This window comes from Microcaecilia unicolor, chromosome 4 (genome assembly GCF_901765095.1).
Source record: "Microcaecilia unicolor chromosome 4, aMicUni1.1, whole genome shotgun sequence".
Lineage (NCBI taxonomy): Eukaryota > Metazoa > Chordata > Amphibia > Gymnophiona > Siphonopidae > Microcaecilia > Microcaecilia unicolor.
In genome coordinates, this window is record NC_044034.1 from 124036299 (window position 1) to 124053483 (window position 17185).

General features: G+C 40.9%; 1 protein-coding gene across 5 annotated transcripts in view; it reads left to right on the forward strand.

The window, feature by feature from the left end:
* KLF12 (Kruppel like factor 12) overlaps nt 1–17185 on the forward strand; it is a 488954-nt gene that overhangs the window by 427272 nt on the left and 44497 nt on the right. Inside the window, exon 7 of one of the 5 annotated variants that reach the window (XM_030200613.1) lies at nt 1961–3591. The exons of the other annotated variants lie outside the window; for them this stretch is intronic. Coding sequence (XP_030056473.1) covers nt 1961–1968 — 8 coding nt within the window. The 3' untranslated portion in view covers nt 1969–3591. Of the gene's footprint in view, nt 1–1960; nt 3592–17185 lie in introns of those variants that run through there. 5 annotated transcript variants of the gene reach the window in all.

Genomic DNA, 17185 nt, shown 5'->3' on the forward strand with positions numbered 1-17185 from the left:
CCAGCACTATCCCCGCCTCCCACATACCAACCCCGGCACAGACCATATAAGTCTGCCCAGCACTAGTCCCGCCTCCCAACCACCGGCTCTGCCACCCATTCTAGGCTAAGCTCCTGAGGATCTGTTGAAGGAAGGGATCCTCAGGAACTTAGCCTAGAATGGGTGGCAGAGCCGGTGGTTGGGAGGCGGGACTAGTTCCGGGCAGACTTATACGGTCTGTGCTGGGGCTGGTGGGTGGGAGGCGGGGATAGTGCTGGGCAGACTTATACGGTCTGTGCCAGAGGCGGGGCTAATTGGTGTCAATAATTGCTTTTTAAAAAGCAAATTATTGGTACTAATTGGCTCGTTATTCAATTAAATTGCTTGCACAATTGTTGGTGACTTTTATAGGATTAGCAGTACTGTCCTGTTAAATGCAGCTGAATATTGGTGTCCGGCCCACTGACTGCAATTTAAGCAGGCAGGAGTGTCTTATATGCACTTAAATTGTTTTGAAGATTGACACCTCATGCTCCCAAGTTTGCTTGAAAATAGGGCACAAATATAGAAGCCTAAATTTAAGAACTCAGATTTTTTTGAATATTGGGCCCATAGTTATTTATCCAGGCATTCACGCAAACCTCCTCATTCTAATTTAACTGTGTTTTGTGTGCTCATATTTATAGTATACTTCATCTATGTTGATAAGTGTACACTTGAAATAAAATGCACGTAATGTCAGTAAGTGCTATTCTATTAGGGGCCTTTTACTAAAGCACAGCAAGCCCACTGCGGGCTTACCACGCAGCAATGTGGAACTACCGCCGTCCCTACTTGGGCACCAGCAGTAGTTCCACTCCCAGCGCACAGTATTTCCAGCACTAGCAGAAATATGTAGAAGACATCTCCGCAGGGGTTTACCCTGTTCTGCCGTTTACCATTGGGTTAATGCAGGAGTCCTTACCACCACCTCAATAGGTAGCGGTAAGTGCTTCCTCCGAAATGGCCAAGTGGCAAGTGCGAAATTCACCACACGGCCATTTCTTTTTTTTTAGGCTTTTTACCCGCTGCAGTAAAAGGGGCCTTGGCACACACCACCACCAATATCACAGGGCCCCTTTTACGGCAGCTTAGTAAAAGGGCCCCTAATTTTATGCTAAAATGGGGCATTCTGAGGAGAGCGGCATATTTGTGCCATAGACATGACCAATATTTATGCAGGCTACTCACAAAATACTGTAAGTTACATGTGTAAATGCCTCATTTAGGCACATACTTTTATACCATAAACCTGCACAAAAAAGAGGCAAAAGATCCACAACAGGTGACCACAAGAACAGAGGATCCAGATGAACAACAACGAAAATCGAGTTTGAAATCTTTGAGTTATAAAACCAAAATACCTGATATGGCCATGCTTTGAAACATCATCTTCAAGTGGTAAGATTATGATGACAAAAACATGTATAAATAACTAAAATACAGAACATGTCATGTAACTCCATACAAAACATCAAAATGATGCATTCATTAAATATTAAACTAACTCATAAAGGCATAAAACATACAACTAGATATAATATTAAGTAAAAAGCTAGAATCAATGATTATTGGAACATTAAATATTAAATGAAATTGATTGTACCTAACTAAGGGCTCTATTTACTAAGCCGCGCTGTAGGCATGCTAACTTTTTAGCGTGCGCTAATTTTTAGCATGTACTAACAATAGAGACACCCATCGGTGTCTCTATCGTTAGTATGTGCTAATTTTTAGCTCACTGTAAAACGTTTGCGCTCCTACAGTGTGGCTTAGTAAACAGAGCCTTTAATGAAATAATTAAAATCATATGAAATGTGAAGAAGTGGTTCGAAATATAAAATTACTGGGGTCAAGATGGCTGCCTGGTAGAAGGTGCTAATCAGAGCTCTAATTACCTTTCAACTATATTTTCTTTTATTTTTGATATTACCTGTTGAAGATACCTAAACCTAAAGAGAAGGTCAAAGATTCCTGTCCTCTGAAGCCTCAGATCCCTTCATTGAAGCAGGTTTCGATTTCAGCATTTGTTCAGTCTACAACAGATCTGGTCACTTTCACATTGACTGAGGTAGAGACGAGCCTTGGTCTAGAGAGTGATGGTCTAGAGAGCAGCCTTTCTTGTTCTGCAGGACATTGAGCAGCTGGTGTAAGGAGCTGTGGAAAGAGTCTCATCACTTGATTTGGCCTTAGCAGGCCAGTTAGGTCTTTCTCCTGCAAAGATTTTGATTCTGAAGCAGGGTTTTCAACCCACAGCACTGGAAGGACCTTCCCCAGGAATTCAAGTAGTAATCCAGTTTCAGATGGAGAGATTTCATTTGGGAGCAGCTCTATCCTCCAATGGAACTGTTGTAATTCTGCCACTGATAAGACCCTGTGAGGTGATTTTGGATATGGACAGCATTTGAGGCACTACACAAGATTTGTATGACTTTCACTACTGCTTTATTGACTAATTCAACATCCTTGAAAATTTTGGATAAATGGATAATGTTAAGAGTAAAATGAATGTTCTGGAAAATTCACTCATCTACTCACTCTGGATAGACTAATACTACTTTGCTAGATGGAAAATTTGTACAACTTTTCTAGAAACTTGGATTCTTAGTTTTCCTTGTTCTCCTGCTTGTTTGCCTGAGGAGTTATTTAACAAATGTCTTAAGGAACTTTTCTACTATCTCGAAGAAAGGATTCTCCTGTTATAAAACATTTTTTTTACTTTTTACCATCTAAAAAACTTCCAACTTCTTCTGCGGCACAGAAAAGTCTTGACCATATACTGGATTTAAATCTTTGTGCAATACTTGAGAGTTCTCAAAGAAATAGCGTATAGATCAACATTGTTTGTGACTTTTATTTTCTTACAAGATAAGGAACAGTTACTGCATTTGTATTTAAGAATATCAAGTTCTATCTTTATGGATGATCATTTCCAGATATTCCTTGATGTCTCTCAGCATAGATCAAAGAAAAAAAAATGAAGCAAGAAGTGCTAGTTTTGGATTCAACTTTTCACTTTCAATTTCTTTGTAAATGTGCACTTAAATTGAATAATATGCTGTATCATTTTTTGGACCTATTCAGCTTTTTTGTTTCTTGAATAGTAGAGTTCCTCTGAGAGGACCATATCCTTCCACTGTATCGGGATGTGCTTGTTTAATGGGTATAGGTTCCTACCAAACTTAGGGGCCCTTACTAAGCCACGCTAAAAAGTGGCCGCGGTAGTTCTAGCACGTGGGTTTTCCATGCGCTCTGGCCACTTTTTAGAGCTGCTATAAAATGGCCAAATTCCTATTTCTACCATTAATGGCCATGTGCTAATTTCCAAATTAGTGTGTGGCCATTACCGCTACCTATTTAATAGCTGTTAACGGCTCACATGCTACTTGTGCCGTAATCGGGCATGCCTACTCCCAGCTCCCTGGACTAGAAAATAAAAATTATTTTCTAGGGCGGGAAATAGCGTGTGACAAAAGCAGAGCTACCACAGGACACCTGGGCACGCCCAGCGGTAGTACTGTTTTGCTGCATGCTACCCACATGGTAACCCTACCGCACCCTCATAAAAGGGCCCCTTCCACCCTTACCTCTTATAAAATAGGTGTCAGTAAGTGCTCCTGCACTAATGGCCACGTGCTAATGGGAAAATTATCGCATGACCATTATAGCCAAAATAGAAAAAAATGGCCATTTCAAGCCAACACTAAAAGTGGCCTTAGTACAAGGAAAAGACCCATGCTGGGGATGGTGCAGGTCACTTTTTAGCACTATTTAGTAAAAGGGCCCCTAAGTTCTATTTTTCCTTAAGTTTTCAACTTCTCTTGATTCGCTGAACCTTGCCCACACCTTTTGTGGACTACTAAGTATTGTTACTTTTTCTAGCAGTATTTCTGTTACAAAGATGTTCTTTCTGAGAATGTAAAAATTTTGATAAAAATAAAATATATATATAAAATTACTCTATCATTAAATTATAAAACAAGATTAATGTATTTCATAACCAAGTGTGTGCTTTTTACACAGAACATTGTAGGCCCTTTTTACTAAGCTGCGCTGTAGGCAAGCTAACTTTTTAGCACGCTTTAACAATAGAGATACCCATTATATCCCTATGGGTGTCCTCAGAGCGCACTAAAAGGTTTGTGCGCCTACCACGCGACTTAGTAAACAGAGCCCTGTATGAGTTAGTTTATATTTCATGAATAATTTTGATGTTTTATATGGAGTCGTGGCATGTGTTATATTTCAATCTTTTATACATGTTTTTATTGTCACAGTCTTAATCCCTGAAGAAGAGGGTTTGAAACATGGCTATGTTGAGTATTTTGGTTTTATAACTTAAAAAAAGCTTTTGAACTTGATTTTCATTGGTGTTTATCTGGAACCTGTGTTCGTGTGGTAAATGTTTAGGCCTACATTTAGGCCACCAATGCCAGCTTACTCTAGTCTGTAAGAAAGTTTGTTCCTAGGTGTTCTTATAAATAGGTGCACTACCTTCTTAAATGGCAGCACCCAGTTATAGAATTACATCCAAAGTAACTTGGGTATCAATTTCCAAACAGAATGCCGCTGTTCTTTTTCTAGCTGAAACAGTCCTTACTTCAGGGTCCTTTTATGAAGCTGAGCTAAAACGTGATTGGCACTGGTGTCAGCATGTGGGTTTTCCACATGCTGTGGCTGCTTTTAGTGTGGTGATAAAATGGCTGCCTTGCCTTTTTTTTTTCGTAATGGCCATGCACTAATTTTCACATTAGCACATGGCCATTACCGTGGGAGCCCTTACTGCCACCTATTAAGGAGACAATAAGGGCTCCCACGGTAATTGGGTAGCTCACAATAATGTGCCCACGCTATCCGATTAGCACAGTCATACCTACTCTCCACCCATGGGCATGCCTCCAGCACTGGAAAATAAAAAATTTCTTCCAGCATGGGATTAATTTGTGTTGAGCAGGAAACTACTGCAGGACACCTTCCACAGTAGTGCCCTTTTAGCACATGGTCAGTCTGCGTTAGGCCTACCGCACTGAAGTAAAGGGCCCCTTAATGAGAGAGGAGCTAGTAATAGCTCTGATCTAAACTAGGAGAGCATTAAAGGTCAACTAGATACATTCAGTAGGCAGCCAGTGCAACTACTGTAGCAAAGGACAAGTGTGGTCACAGCATCTGCAGCCTGATAATAATCTGGCAGCTATATGCTCTGGGTTGATGAATTTCCCTACACTTTTTTGGGGGGAGCCCTAAGTACAGGCTACAAAAGTAGTCTAGACATAATAATTGACTGAATCAAAATTGTCAGATGATGGCTGAACAGGAGAATCTTCAGCTGCTGGATCATCAAAAGATTCATGAATTACATTTTACCTATGGTTGAGATCTGGGCATCTATAGTGTGGTCAGAGTCTGAAAGAACTCCCAAAATTTCTCAGCAAACATAGATGTGTAGTGATTCCAGGGTTAGCCCAAGAGTATTAGATGCCTTAGGCAAATCCTCAGCTACGTTGCCCCCAATACTTGAGCTTCTCCCTTTTTTTAACCCTTCCTCCCACCATAGGTGACTAGAAACTCCCCTTGTCTAGCCTCCTTCTCCCAGTTGGTCAGCTTCTTATCTCCCCTTTCTTACCCCATATTCAACATCTTCCTCCTTCCCTTCTTGCTGCTGGATCTACCACTGCCACCTCCCCAACTCCTTCCTGATCCAGCTGGAAGATTAAGAAGCACTGGTGCTGCATTAGCCCTGTAACATATGCTAAAGTACTGCTTTGTCTCGCCTCCTCTGACAGGAAGTCTGCCTCAGAGGGGGCAGGACAAAGCGGCACTTCATGGTTCTATACTTATAGGCCCTGTACAGCACTGATGCATCTTTAATCTTCTGGCTGGCCGAAGAGGAGTTATTGAGCTACAGCGGCCAACCTAGCGGTGAGAAGGAAAGGTTCTTATGTTCCACACTGCTGCCCCACCCTAATTCTGACATCCCAGTGGCAGAGCTGGTCTTAAATGATGATTTATATAGGTGAAATTAAAACTACAAGTCCATTGTGTAAAACGCAGGTCTGAATCAGCCGATTGGTGGTAAAAGATTGAAATAGTAGACGATGAGTAGAACGGGAATATTGCCATTACTATGCCATTATTGAAACTGAGTGTAGTCATTAAAATGAACAGATATGACCAGGCACTACAAAATTGCTCCTGCAAAAGATGAAAATTCAGTAAATTCTGTTTCTCCATAATTTTTCAAGTTTTGTTAGTTTTTCTGCATCATTCCTGTAATTCTCTTTGTTTAGCAAGTTTACTTCACCATGTACCAGACTGCCAGCTCCAAAGCTAAATAGAGAATTGGGGAGAATTAGACTCATCAATAATCAGAACATGACTAAGAAAGGAAAGCAACAGGGCAAGAGATTTTTTGGTATCAGCAAAGATGAAAGAGACCCATATACTGGCCATAACACCTTTCATTGCTTAAGAATTACCAAATGATGATGCTTTATGTTAATGTTTTAGAAGAGTGGACAAGTTCGCCCCGATTTCTGATGAGAAATACTGGTGGGCAAATACCCAAACACCCAACATAGCCATGTTTCAACCCATCTTCTTCAGGGATTAAGACTGTGACAATAAAATATGTATAAATATTTGAAACATAAATAAGGTAATTCAGCATAATTTCATCACAAGTCAGCGATAATGAAATATCCTCTGACATATGTATACATAGGCAGCAGAAGGGGTAAGCCACCAGGATCATGGCTGGGCCAACGTTTTGCCCCATACAGTATCATCAACCAGAGAGTTTGGGGATGGGGCAGAGTTGGTTAACTAGACATTTCTCTAATCAAAAGGTTGTTCTACTGCCCCCTACATGAGCAATGTACAGCATCACTAAGGATTTGGGGAATGTTTAAGAATGAGTCATGTGCTAGGCTGCGCGTTTGGTCATGCTATTCTTATAAAAAGCTCAGGCTAAGTTAGAAGAAGAAAAGGAATCTTTATTTCTCACTAGCAACAGCACAGGAAATACTATTGGCTCTTGGCATTAGTAGTTTTACAGAACAGAGTCTAACAATAGGAAGGAAAGTTTTATTCCTCACTGTGACACAAACTTACAAAGGTCATAGAACAGAAAGAAAGAAAGAATGAAAGAAATATTCTTAGCTAAAGAGAATTAGTTTCTATCGGGGGAGGGAAGAGTAACCCCCCCCCCCCCCCCCCCCCCAGAAATAGGCTGATACAAGGATATGAAACTCTCTTGCCATCAGGACTGTTTCAGAGTCTCTTTAGATGAGCAGTTACTTATATACCCTTCCCATCACATAAAGGACCTCCTCATATATCACCCAATCAGCAATCCTGCAAGTACATAGGAGACCTGTGATAGGGTCTTAGTGTCCTTGCCACACCTCTGCTCAGTAACAAACAGTTGGGATGTCAAGAGAACGGGGGAGTCTGGTCAGTTTGTTTCTAACAAGATGAGATGTCATGGCAATGGTCTTGTCAGTTTGTGGTCAGCCAGAAATTCCTGCCTTGCCACTATCAGTGGAAACTCACAGGAACACAAACAGAATTAAGCAGACCCAAAGGAAAAGGCCTGAAAATTCCAGAACAGTCACAGCCCCAAAGCAGAGAAATGCGAATCGTTGCATATGTTCTGGAAAGTTGTAAAAATGCTCTGCAATTTACAGTAAATGTTTCCAGAGATTCTTAGCATCCCCGGGTGAAAGCCTTTAATAGCATAAGTCACCATCAAAGTTAAAATTCTGCAAAAATGGGGCTCCAAGTTGGTGGCAACCTATTGATACTCATCTGCTCACTATAATTACTGCCTTGAATTATGCTTCAGAATGATCAAATACAAAGGGAAAACCCATGTTTATCACTCTAAACCCAGTCTGGTACATCCACTGGGGCAATGGATTCATATCTTCATTAAGCAGGGACTCAAGGCACAGTGGCTGGACCTTGCTCTCTGGAGATGCCAGAGGAGGCAAGTGGATCCAAAGGATCTCCTGTGCATTACATCTTGTTATCTTTGGACCTGGGATCACCCCCCATATTTGTAAAGCTCTCTGGTCATCTTGGCTAAAGCAGCTTTAACTGAAGATTTTGGAGCAATGGCAGCAAAGGGTGGAGGAGAGGAAATCCAGGCTGGAGCCAACATCTCAGGTTCCCTGCATGAAGCTTTGGAAACCTGCAGCATGAGGGGTGTTATGCAAGCCGTATCAGACAAAAGGGCCTTACAGGATTTGCTACAGATTACTCTTTCTTGAATCATTAGTGGAGATTGGCATTACTTCAATACCAAGTTTGCAATGTCTCAATTTATGTCCTGCCATCATAATTTAGATACAACACAGAAAGCTATAGTGGATCTTGACCTTGGTCCCACGAATCAACCTTTTGGCTCAGATATCCAGCAACGTGAGAGCAAGACAGATACAAGTTTCAGTTGCTGCACAACATGAATTGAGAACTTGGAATAAAATCTGAGCCTCAAGGAGAATACACACTGGATGTATTTGTTTTGTTGGAGCATTCAGTCTCTGAATTAATTGTTTCTGCTACCACGATGGTAAGCCTTTTATTAAGCTTTGATAGAGACTGGCTTCTCAGATGTACTTTAAAAAATCTTGTTATTTTTTAACCTTAAATTAGGATATTTTCTGCAAAAACCCAAAGAATGCATAAAAAGGTTTTTTTTTTTTTAATGAGTGGATATGGTGCAGTTGGGAGCACTACCGAGTCAGCTCAAAGGTCCTTGTAGCCCAGTATCTTGTTTACAACAGTGGCCAGTTCAGGTCAGAAGTGCCTGGCAGAGTTCCAACATGTAGCAAGATTTCATGCTACCAACCCCCCAGGGACAAGCAGAGGTTGTCCCGGGGTCTACCTTAAAATGGTTTCTGGACTTTTTGTCCAGGAATTTGTCCAAACCTTTTTAAAGCCCACTACATTAACTGTTTTTACCACTTGCTGCAGCAATAAGTTCCAGACCTTATATTGACTGAAAAAATATGTTCTGTTTGTTTTAAATGTGCTGCTGTATTACTTCTTGGGGTGTCCCCTAGTCTTTGTACTTTTTGAAAGAGTAAGCAATTGATTTGCATTTACCCATTGCACTCCATTAAGTCGTTTTTTTTGTGTTTTTTTATATCTTTATTTTTATTAAATGTTTCAAAACGTAGGTACAAAATATATATTAGCACGTGGTCCTATTCAAGAAGAGATACTATATAGCATATTCACCACTGCCAAGTAATCATGATAGCCAAAACATTTGAACCTTGAGAAGTGAGAAAAACACAAAGAACCAAACACAAAAATAAGGGAAGTAAAGTCTGTAGGAGAGATAGGAGAACCGTCCACCCACCACCATCATGTGCTCATCATAAAACATAGTACTGAATGTAATATGTCTTTAAGCATAATGACCAGCTACATATGAACTGGTGTCTTGGATCTTAAAAGTAAAGGCAGTCCAGTTTCAGACATCCTGATGTGTAAATGCATTGTTAAATTTTATTCGGAGAAATATGTTTTCTTTGAACCCACACAAGGGTTCTCCTCCATAGCCAATAACCTCCGAATTCTATAAAAGTTGCTAAAAATTGTGTGCAGAAATTTGTGTGCACAATTTAATTGAATAATCTAATTTGTGCCAATAATTGCCTTGTTAAGTAATTATTGGCACTAATTACATTTATATTAAAATATATATGCATAAATTTAGACACGCAATTTCAAAAAGGGCACAGAAATGGGAGGATCATGGGCGGAACAAGGATATTCATAACATTTACATAGGTAGTTATAGAATAAGGGGGAAACATGCCTAATTTAGGCGCAAAGATTTGCACCATGTTTCAGTTGGTGCAAATGGCCGCACCTAAAATTAGGCATGATTCTTGCGCATAAGTGCTATCGTATAAACCGCACCTAACTTTAAGCACAGTTTATAGCATAGCACTTTTTTCGGCACTGATTTTTTTTTTGGCGTAATGTATAGAATTCACCCCTAAAGGACTGATGTGATGCTTGGACCTTCCCCCCCCCCCCCCCCCCCACCCCTTCTCATAAAAGAAGTGCTGAGCCTGGAGCGAACATAGTTTATAGTTTTTTAAAACTTACTTGAATTCAAACCGCCCAAGCTGACTCAGAAAACTGGATGGTTTACAATCAATAAAAACAAATAAGTAAACCAGAGTAGAAAAGAACTACAAACTTCAGTAGGAAAGAGGGTAAAACCAGTCATGCCAGGGCAATCGCAACAAAGGATATACAGAACAGAGAGAGAGAGGAAATCAGAGGGAATGGGACAAGAGAGGTCAAGAAGTAAATGGGAGCGGAAAGGAAGGGTCTATGTAATCCCCAATGGCAGATCATTCTAGTGAAAAAGCCTGTTTGAAAAGCAAAGTTTTTAGGTCTTTCTTGAAACTCTTCAAAAGGGTTCTGCCACGTTTAGACTCCAGGATCAATATTCCAAGTGACAGTTAAATCAGCTGGATGGAGCTATCCACAGATATTCTGTGGCACATAACTGGATAGTGCTGCTGACTATCAGCAGTAACTCCCTAAGCCAAAATCGACTATTCAGTGGGCAGTTCAGGGGCAGAGTTGGCACTTAACTAGATCGCTGGCGATATTCAACTATTAACTTTGTATCCACTGTTTATCCACGCCTGCTCTAGCTAAGATAATATTTAATCACCTCTCTGACCTCATGCGCAACTTTCTTTAAATTAGACCCCTTATTTTCAGACTCCTCTTACTCTCTTACCTATCTATGGGGTCCTTTTATTAAGCTGTGGTAAAAGGGGGCCTGCGCTAGCATCAACGCGTGTTTCTGAGGCCTGCTGAGGCCCCCTTTTACCGCAGCGGGTAATAGGCTTTCTGTTCTTCAGGAAAAGAAATGACTGTGTGGTAAGTGAACTACTTGCTGCGCGGCCATTTCGGGGGAAGCTCTTACCGCCACCCATCGAGGTGGTGGCAAGGGCTCCCGATTTAACTCAGAGGTAACTGGGCAGCACATGGCGCTGCCCAATTACTGCCAGGTAAGCACCGGCACTACAAAAATAGAAATATTTTTGTAGCGCTGAAAATGGCACACTGAGGGTGGGAACTACCGCCGGGCTCCTGCAGTAATCCGGCGGTAGTTCCAGATTGACACGCGGCAAGCCTGTTGAAATGCATCAGCCTTTAGTAAAAGGACCCCTCAGTTTTATAGCATTAGGGAGACAGTGGTACAATTACACAATAACAATGGAAAAAGTTGATTTGTAAGGAACCCCAGACGCTGCAAATGTACTGTAAACTGATGGTAGGCTACTGCTATTTGCAGATTAGAAACATTAGTCTGGTTTGTTAAAATTAGCTGTGTTTCAAAAGAAACACCCTTTTTTTTTAATGAGCAGGTTATTTGCCTTTCAGGTGTGATGGTAGCCATAGATGTAAGTAATAATCCTGTCCATCATACACTGAAAATCCTTTTAGCCTTTACTTTTGCTGCAGGCTTATTGAGTCATCTTTTTATATCCATAATCCATAGTAATTAAAGTACAGTGGTGTCAATGAGTTTCAAGCACGCTAAAGAAGAATGAACAAGTTTGAATAGGTAATAAGTTACAGGAAATGAAATCTCTCTCTCTCTCTCACTCTCAGTCTCTCTCTCTCTCTTAAAGTCCACCCTACGTATTTTTGCAAATTTATGAATCTTCTATATTCCTTACAAATTTCAGATTTACTTTTTATACCTCCTTATCCTGACCACTACATTTCAGTGTATTCAAGATCACTGGATTTCTCTAGTCTCTCGTTAATATCTGAGGGTCCCTTTTACAAAGCTATAGCAAAAGGGGGCCGGCGCTGGCATCGGCACATGTTTTACACGCGCGCTGAGGCCCCCTTTTACTGTAGCTGGTAAAATGGAAGATCTCGCTTTTCTGCAGGAATTGGCCAGGCAGCAAGTAAAGCACTTGCCGCACAGCCATTTCAAGGGGGGGGGGAGCCCTTACCGCCACCCGTTGAGGTGGCAGTAAGGGCTGCCACGCTAACCCGGCGGTAACTGGGCAGCGCACAGCACTGCCAGATTACTGCTGGGTACAGTCCAGCGCTACAAAAATAAATACAAAAATTTTTGTAGCGCCAGAAATGATGGCGCAGTAGGGGTGGGAAGTACCGCTGGGTTGCTGCAGTAGCCTGGCGGTACTTTCCTTATAGCGAGCGGTAAGCCCGCATTGGCTTACCACCACTTACTAAAAGGAGCCCTCAGTTTTTCAGTGTGACTCTGCTGTAGTTCTCCCTGAATATAGCCATACATTTCCAATTCCAGTCATCAAACATCTTGGCAGACTCGGAACAAATACATTGCAGTTCACATTATTTTATTTTGTAACCCTTGAAAATCTATTCATGAATCATAGCTCTGACAGACCACTAGGTGGTGCACTGGAACAACAGATACAAAGCTTTCTGTTTTTTTTTTTTTTTTTTTTTTTTTTTTAATTATGCTCATGGAAAATATTGTTATTGAATAAGTCCCATAACTTCAACAACAATATGCATGAGCTTTCAGGAACCCACAGACCTCTTCTTCAGATGTGACTGTAGTGAAGTAGCTTTTATTTCCAAATAATGCTGTAGACAGGTTTCTAACACTGTGGGGTCATATAGAAGCAACTTTATGAAACTGGATTAACATTAATTGAATACAAATAGTAGAATCATATTCATTAAAGATAATAGAATTCCTGTGAATGGTGTACTAAAGTAATACTCCATTAGGGCTGAGTACAAGGTATTAGAATTTTCCATAGTGACTCTCAAATCCAATGTCTTAGTTCAGGCCCTTAAATTTTTGAGGAAGGTGTTTCAAACTGTCCTCATTCCTGGAAATTCCACAGGTGGTTTCACTTTAAAAATTCTTGTAGGGTCACAATATACAGAGAGTTTGTGCACCTGCTTTTTCTGTACATACTGTACCTCTTCAGAATGTGGTCTACCCATATTATTTTCCTTCCATGACCTAAACACTCCCCCATGAACACGACTCAAAGTTTGCACATTGTGGAACTGTGCTTGTATTTCCAGCCAACTAAAGGGTGGGCAGTTTTCATAGAGCCTGTCTATCATTTTGTTAATAATAAGGGTTATTCAGCCATGTGCTTTTTATTTCATCTTGTACTGAAACAGATTTTATAGTTCATACTATTTTTCTAACTTTGGCAAAGTGTTATGTTTATCTCTATTATTTTCAGCCAAAAAGATTTAATGGCACCAGATAATCTGACTGTAGTTCCTAGGCGTATGCATTTATTTGACATAGCAGTTCCTATGTCATTTTATGTCATCTTTCAATAGTGCAAAATATTTTCTGGTCGATATTCAAACCAATTGTATAAAGAAGGTGCTAACATTTATGCACCCAGGGGGTCTTTTACAAAGGCATGCTAGCGTTTTTAGTGCATGCCAAATGCTAGAGATGCCTATAGGAATATATTGGCATCTCTAGCATTTAGGGCACGCTTATTTTTAGCATGTGCTAAAAACGCTAGCACTCCTTTGTAAAAGGGGCCCCCATTGCACATAAATGTTTAGAATAAGAGCATATACACATGTACAGTATCCCCCTGATTCTATAAATGTCGCCAAAAATTGCATTTAGAAATGTAGGCACGGCCCTGATTTGTGAGCACAATTTAATAGAATAATGAGCCAATTAGTGACACTAATTAGATTGGGACTAAAGCACGTAAATTTAGGCACCGGATCAGCATCTTTTGATTGGCGCCTGCCATGATGTAATATTGTAAGCCACATTGAGTCTGCAAATAGGTGGGAAAATGTGGGATAAAAATGCAACAAATAAATAAGCATCTAAAATTGATGGCCTAAAAAGGGGGATGCAGAAATGAGAGGGTCATGGGCAGATCGGGCGGTGTGTGGTTTTGAGTTGCATGTGTAATTACAGAATATGGGTGCTCCATGCATAAATTTAAGTGTGGGCATTTGCACCACATTTTCGTTGGTGCAAATGGTGACTCCTAAATTTACATGCAACCTGTCCGCTTAAGCGTTAATTCTATAAACTGCGCAAAACTTTAGGCACATTATAGAATACTGCTTAAGCGGGGTTTTTCGGTGCCGATTATTTTAGGCACCATATATAGAATCTAGCCCTCTGTGTGCACTGCATACTGTATGTTCATATGCCACATAAGTGATGTTTTGCAAATATTTAATTTAGAAGCTCAATTAATAAAGGGAATTAAGACCTAATGGGGGAGATTCTGTATATGGTGCCTAAAAAATCAGCGTGGAAAACATTTCCGCCTAAGCGTATTCTATAAGCGGTGCCTAGATTTAGGCACGGTATATAGAATACACTTAGTTGATATCCTAGTACCTAAACCTAAGCGCATCCAGTTACACTAATGAAAAGATGGTAGATTTAGGCACACTGAGCCATATTCTATAACTACGTGTGTAAATTTTAGACAGCCCATGAAACACCCATTTCCCTGCCATAACCACGCCCATTTTTGCCTGCCTGCATTAAAATGTAGGCACTCTGCATTACAGAATACACTTAGCGATTTGTGTGCATAAATTCTAATTATTGTCAATTAGTGCTCATTATTGCTTAAGTGCTGTTAACTACGCTGATCAGCTTGTTAAGACAATTAAGTTACGCTCACTGTTATATGATCCACTTGGATTTTGGCGTAGAACGCTAGGTTCACTATATAGAATTGGGAGAAATACACACTTACCCCCAGATTCTATAACGATCGCACAAATATGGATGCACAAAGTTGGGCACAGATCCCAGATTGGTGCCAAAAATAATTAGTTAATGGGCCCTGATGATTTATTAGAGCTAACGCGCTTAATTGACACTAATTATGATTTGGGCACCGATCTGGCTGTGCACTATTCTGTAACAATGGACGCCCAAATTTGATCGCGTGCAATTGAAAAGGGTGCATGGCCATGGAAAGGGCATGGGCAGGTCAGGGGTATTTATTTATTCACAAAAGATGCATGCAGTGTTACAGAACAGCAGGGAGCCTTCCCCAGTTTGTGCAGCAGAGTATATACCAGCATAAGTCCTAGAACCAAGAGTTGAGTGCTGAATTTGGCACTCAACACTAAGGGACCCTTTTACTAAGGTACACCGATAAACGGCCTGCGCTGGTGTAGGCACGTGTATTGGACGCTTGCAGGTTCATTTTTCAGCACGCCTGCAAAAAAAGGCCTTTTTGTTTTGCCGAAAATGGACATGCGGCAAAATAAAAATCAGCGTTGTCCATTTTGGGCCTGAGACCTTACCACCACCCATTGACTTAGCAGTAAGATCTCACGCGTTAACTGGGCGATAATTGTCAGTGCGCATACACTGCTGATTATTGCCCGGTTAGTGCTACACGGTAGAAAATAGGAATTATTTTTTCAGTATATGGAGAGCTCTAAGCTGAGCTTTTTGAAGAAATCTATGTGGAATTGTTTTTGTAAGTATAGTGCTTCTGTTCAGATGTTTTAATTTGGTGGGTTTTTTTCTACCGATGGTGTTCTTCACGTAATTGTTAAAGTTAAGGCAGCCGTTATTGCTGTTTGATCACGTGTTATTTATCTTGCATAATATTCTGTTTCGCTATTTATAGACTGGTCTGTATTATTCACTAAGGAATTCTGAATGTTCATTGATCCCTGACGCAGGTGGATGCTCGCCGAAACACAGCCTGTGTCGGGTCATTCTTAATAAAGAACTCTTGATTATCCCAGTCTTGAAGGCGCTTGTGTACTTTTTTTTTCTTCTTCAGATGACAAGTATATCATCAGTGTATTTAAGGTATGCAGGGGTTTATATGAATGCTTCCCAAATTAGTCTTGAAGATGTTTCCAAAATATAATGCCACATATAATCCCAGTACAGCCCCCATCATCTGCAAGAAATACCTGTTTCTGAAGGAAACATTGTCATGTATTAGAATGAATCCCATAATCTTGGTAGTGATACAGAAAATATCTTTTGTATGTAGCTGTTTGAGTAGAAATCTCTGGCATGCAGTGGTGCGATTCATAGGCAGATACTTGTATATAGGATATAGATGCCCATGATAACTAAGATAAATAATTTAGCAAGTGGATGAGTAATGAAATGGTTACAGCAGTGTGCTGAGACCCAGGGGAGTCCAGTTCAAATCCCACTGTGGGTCATTGTGATCTTGGGCAAGTCACTTAATCCTCCATTGCCTAAGGTAGAAACACAGATTGTGAGTCCTGGAACAGAAAATACCTACTGTACCTGAATGTACATTGCTTCAATAGCTTTCAAGCTTGCACATTCTATAGAAGAAATTAGATGGTAACTCTGGCTGTATCAACTAAGACCAGTGGTGGGCTGGCTTGTATGGTCTGAGTCCCGCATATAGCAATCCGGTTTAGGATGGGCTGGAGAGAGCTTTGAGGAAAACTCCAGTAATTTTGAACGTGAGGACAGTGCCAGGCAGACTTTTACAGTCTGTATCTCACAAATGACAAAACACGAATTTGGATAGGCTGGAGTGGGTGGGCTTTGATGGCAACTTCAGTAGTTGGAACATAAGGACAGAGCCGGACAGAGGCCTACGGTCTATGTCCCAGGAACACCAAAGACAGAGCATGATCAAGTATATAATATCACGTTCATTGTTGATTTAATCTTGAAATGATAATGAATGTGAATGTTGGGCAGACTGGATACACCATTCAGGTCTTTATCTGCCGTCACTATGTTACTATCAGGCTTATTTTCGAAAGAGAAGGGCGCCCATCTTTCAACACAAATTTGGAAGATGGGCATCCTTCTCACAGGGTTGCCCAAATTGGCATAATCGAAAGCCGATTTTGGGCGTCCTCGACTGCTTTCCGTCGTGGGAACGACCAAAGTTCAGGGGGCGTGTCGGAAGCATAGCGAAGGCGGGACTGGGGTGTGCCTAACACATGGGCGTCCTCTACCAATAATGGAAAAAAAAGGGCGTCCCTGACGAGCACTTGGCCGACTTTACTTGGTCCATGTTTTCTTACGACCAAGCCTCAAAAAGGTGCCTGAACTGACCAGATGACCACCAGAGGGAATCGGGGGTGACCTTCCCTTACTCCTCAGTGGTCACTAACCTCCTCCCACCCTAAA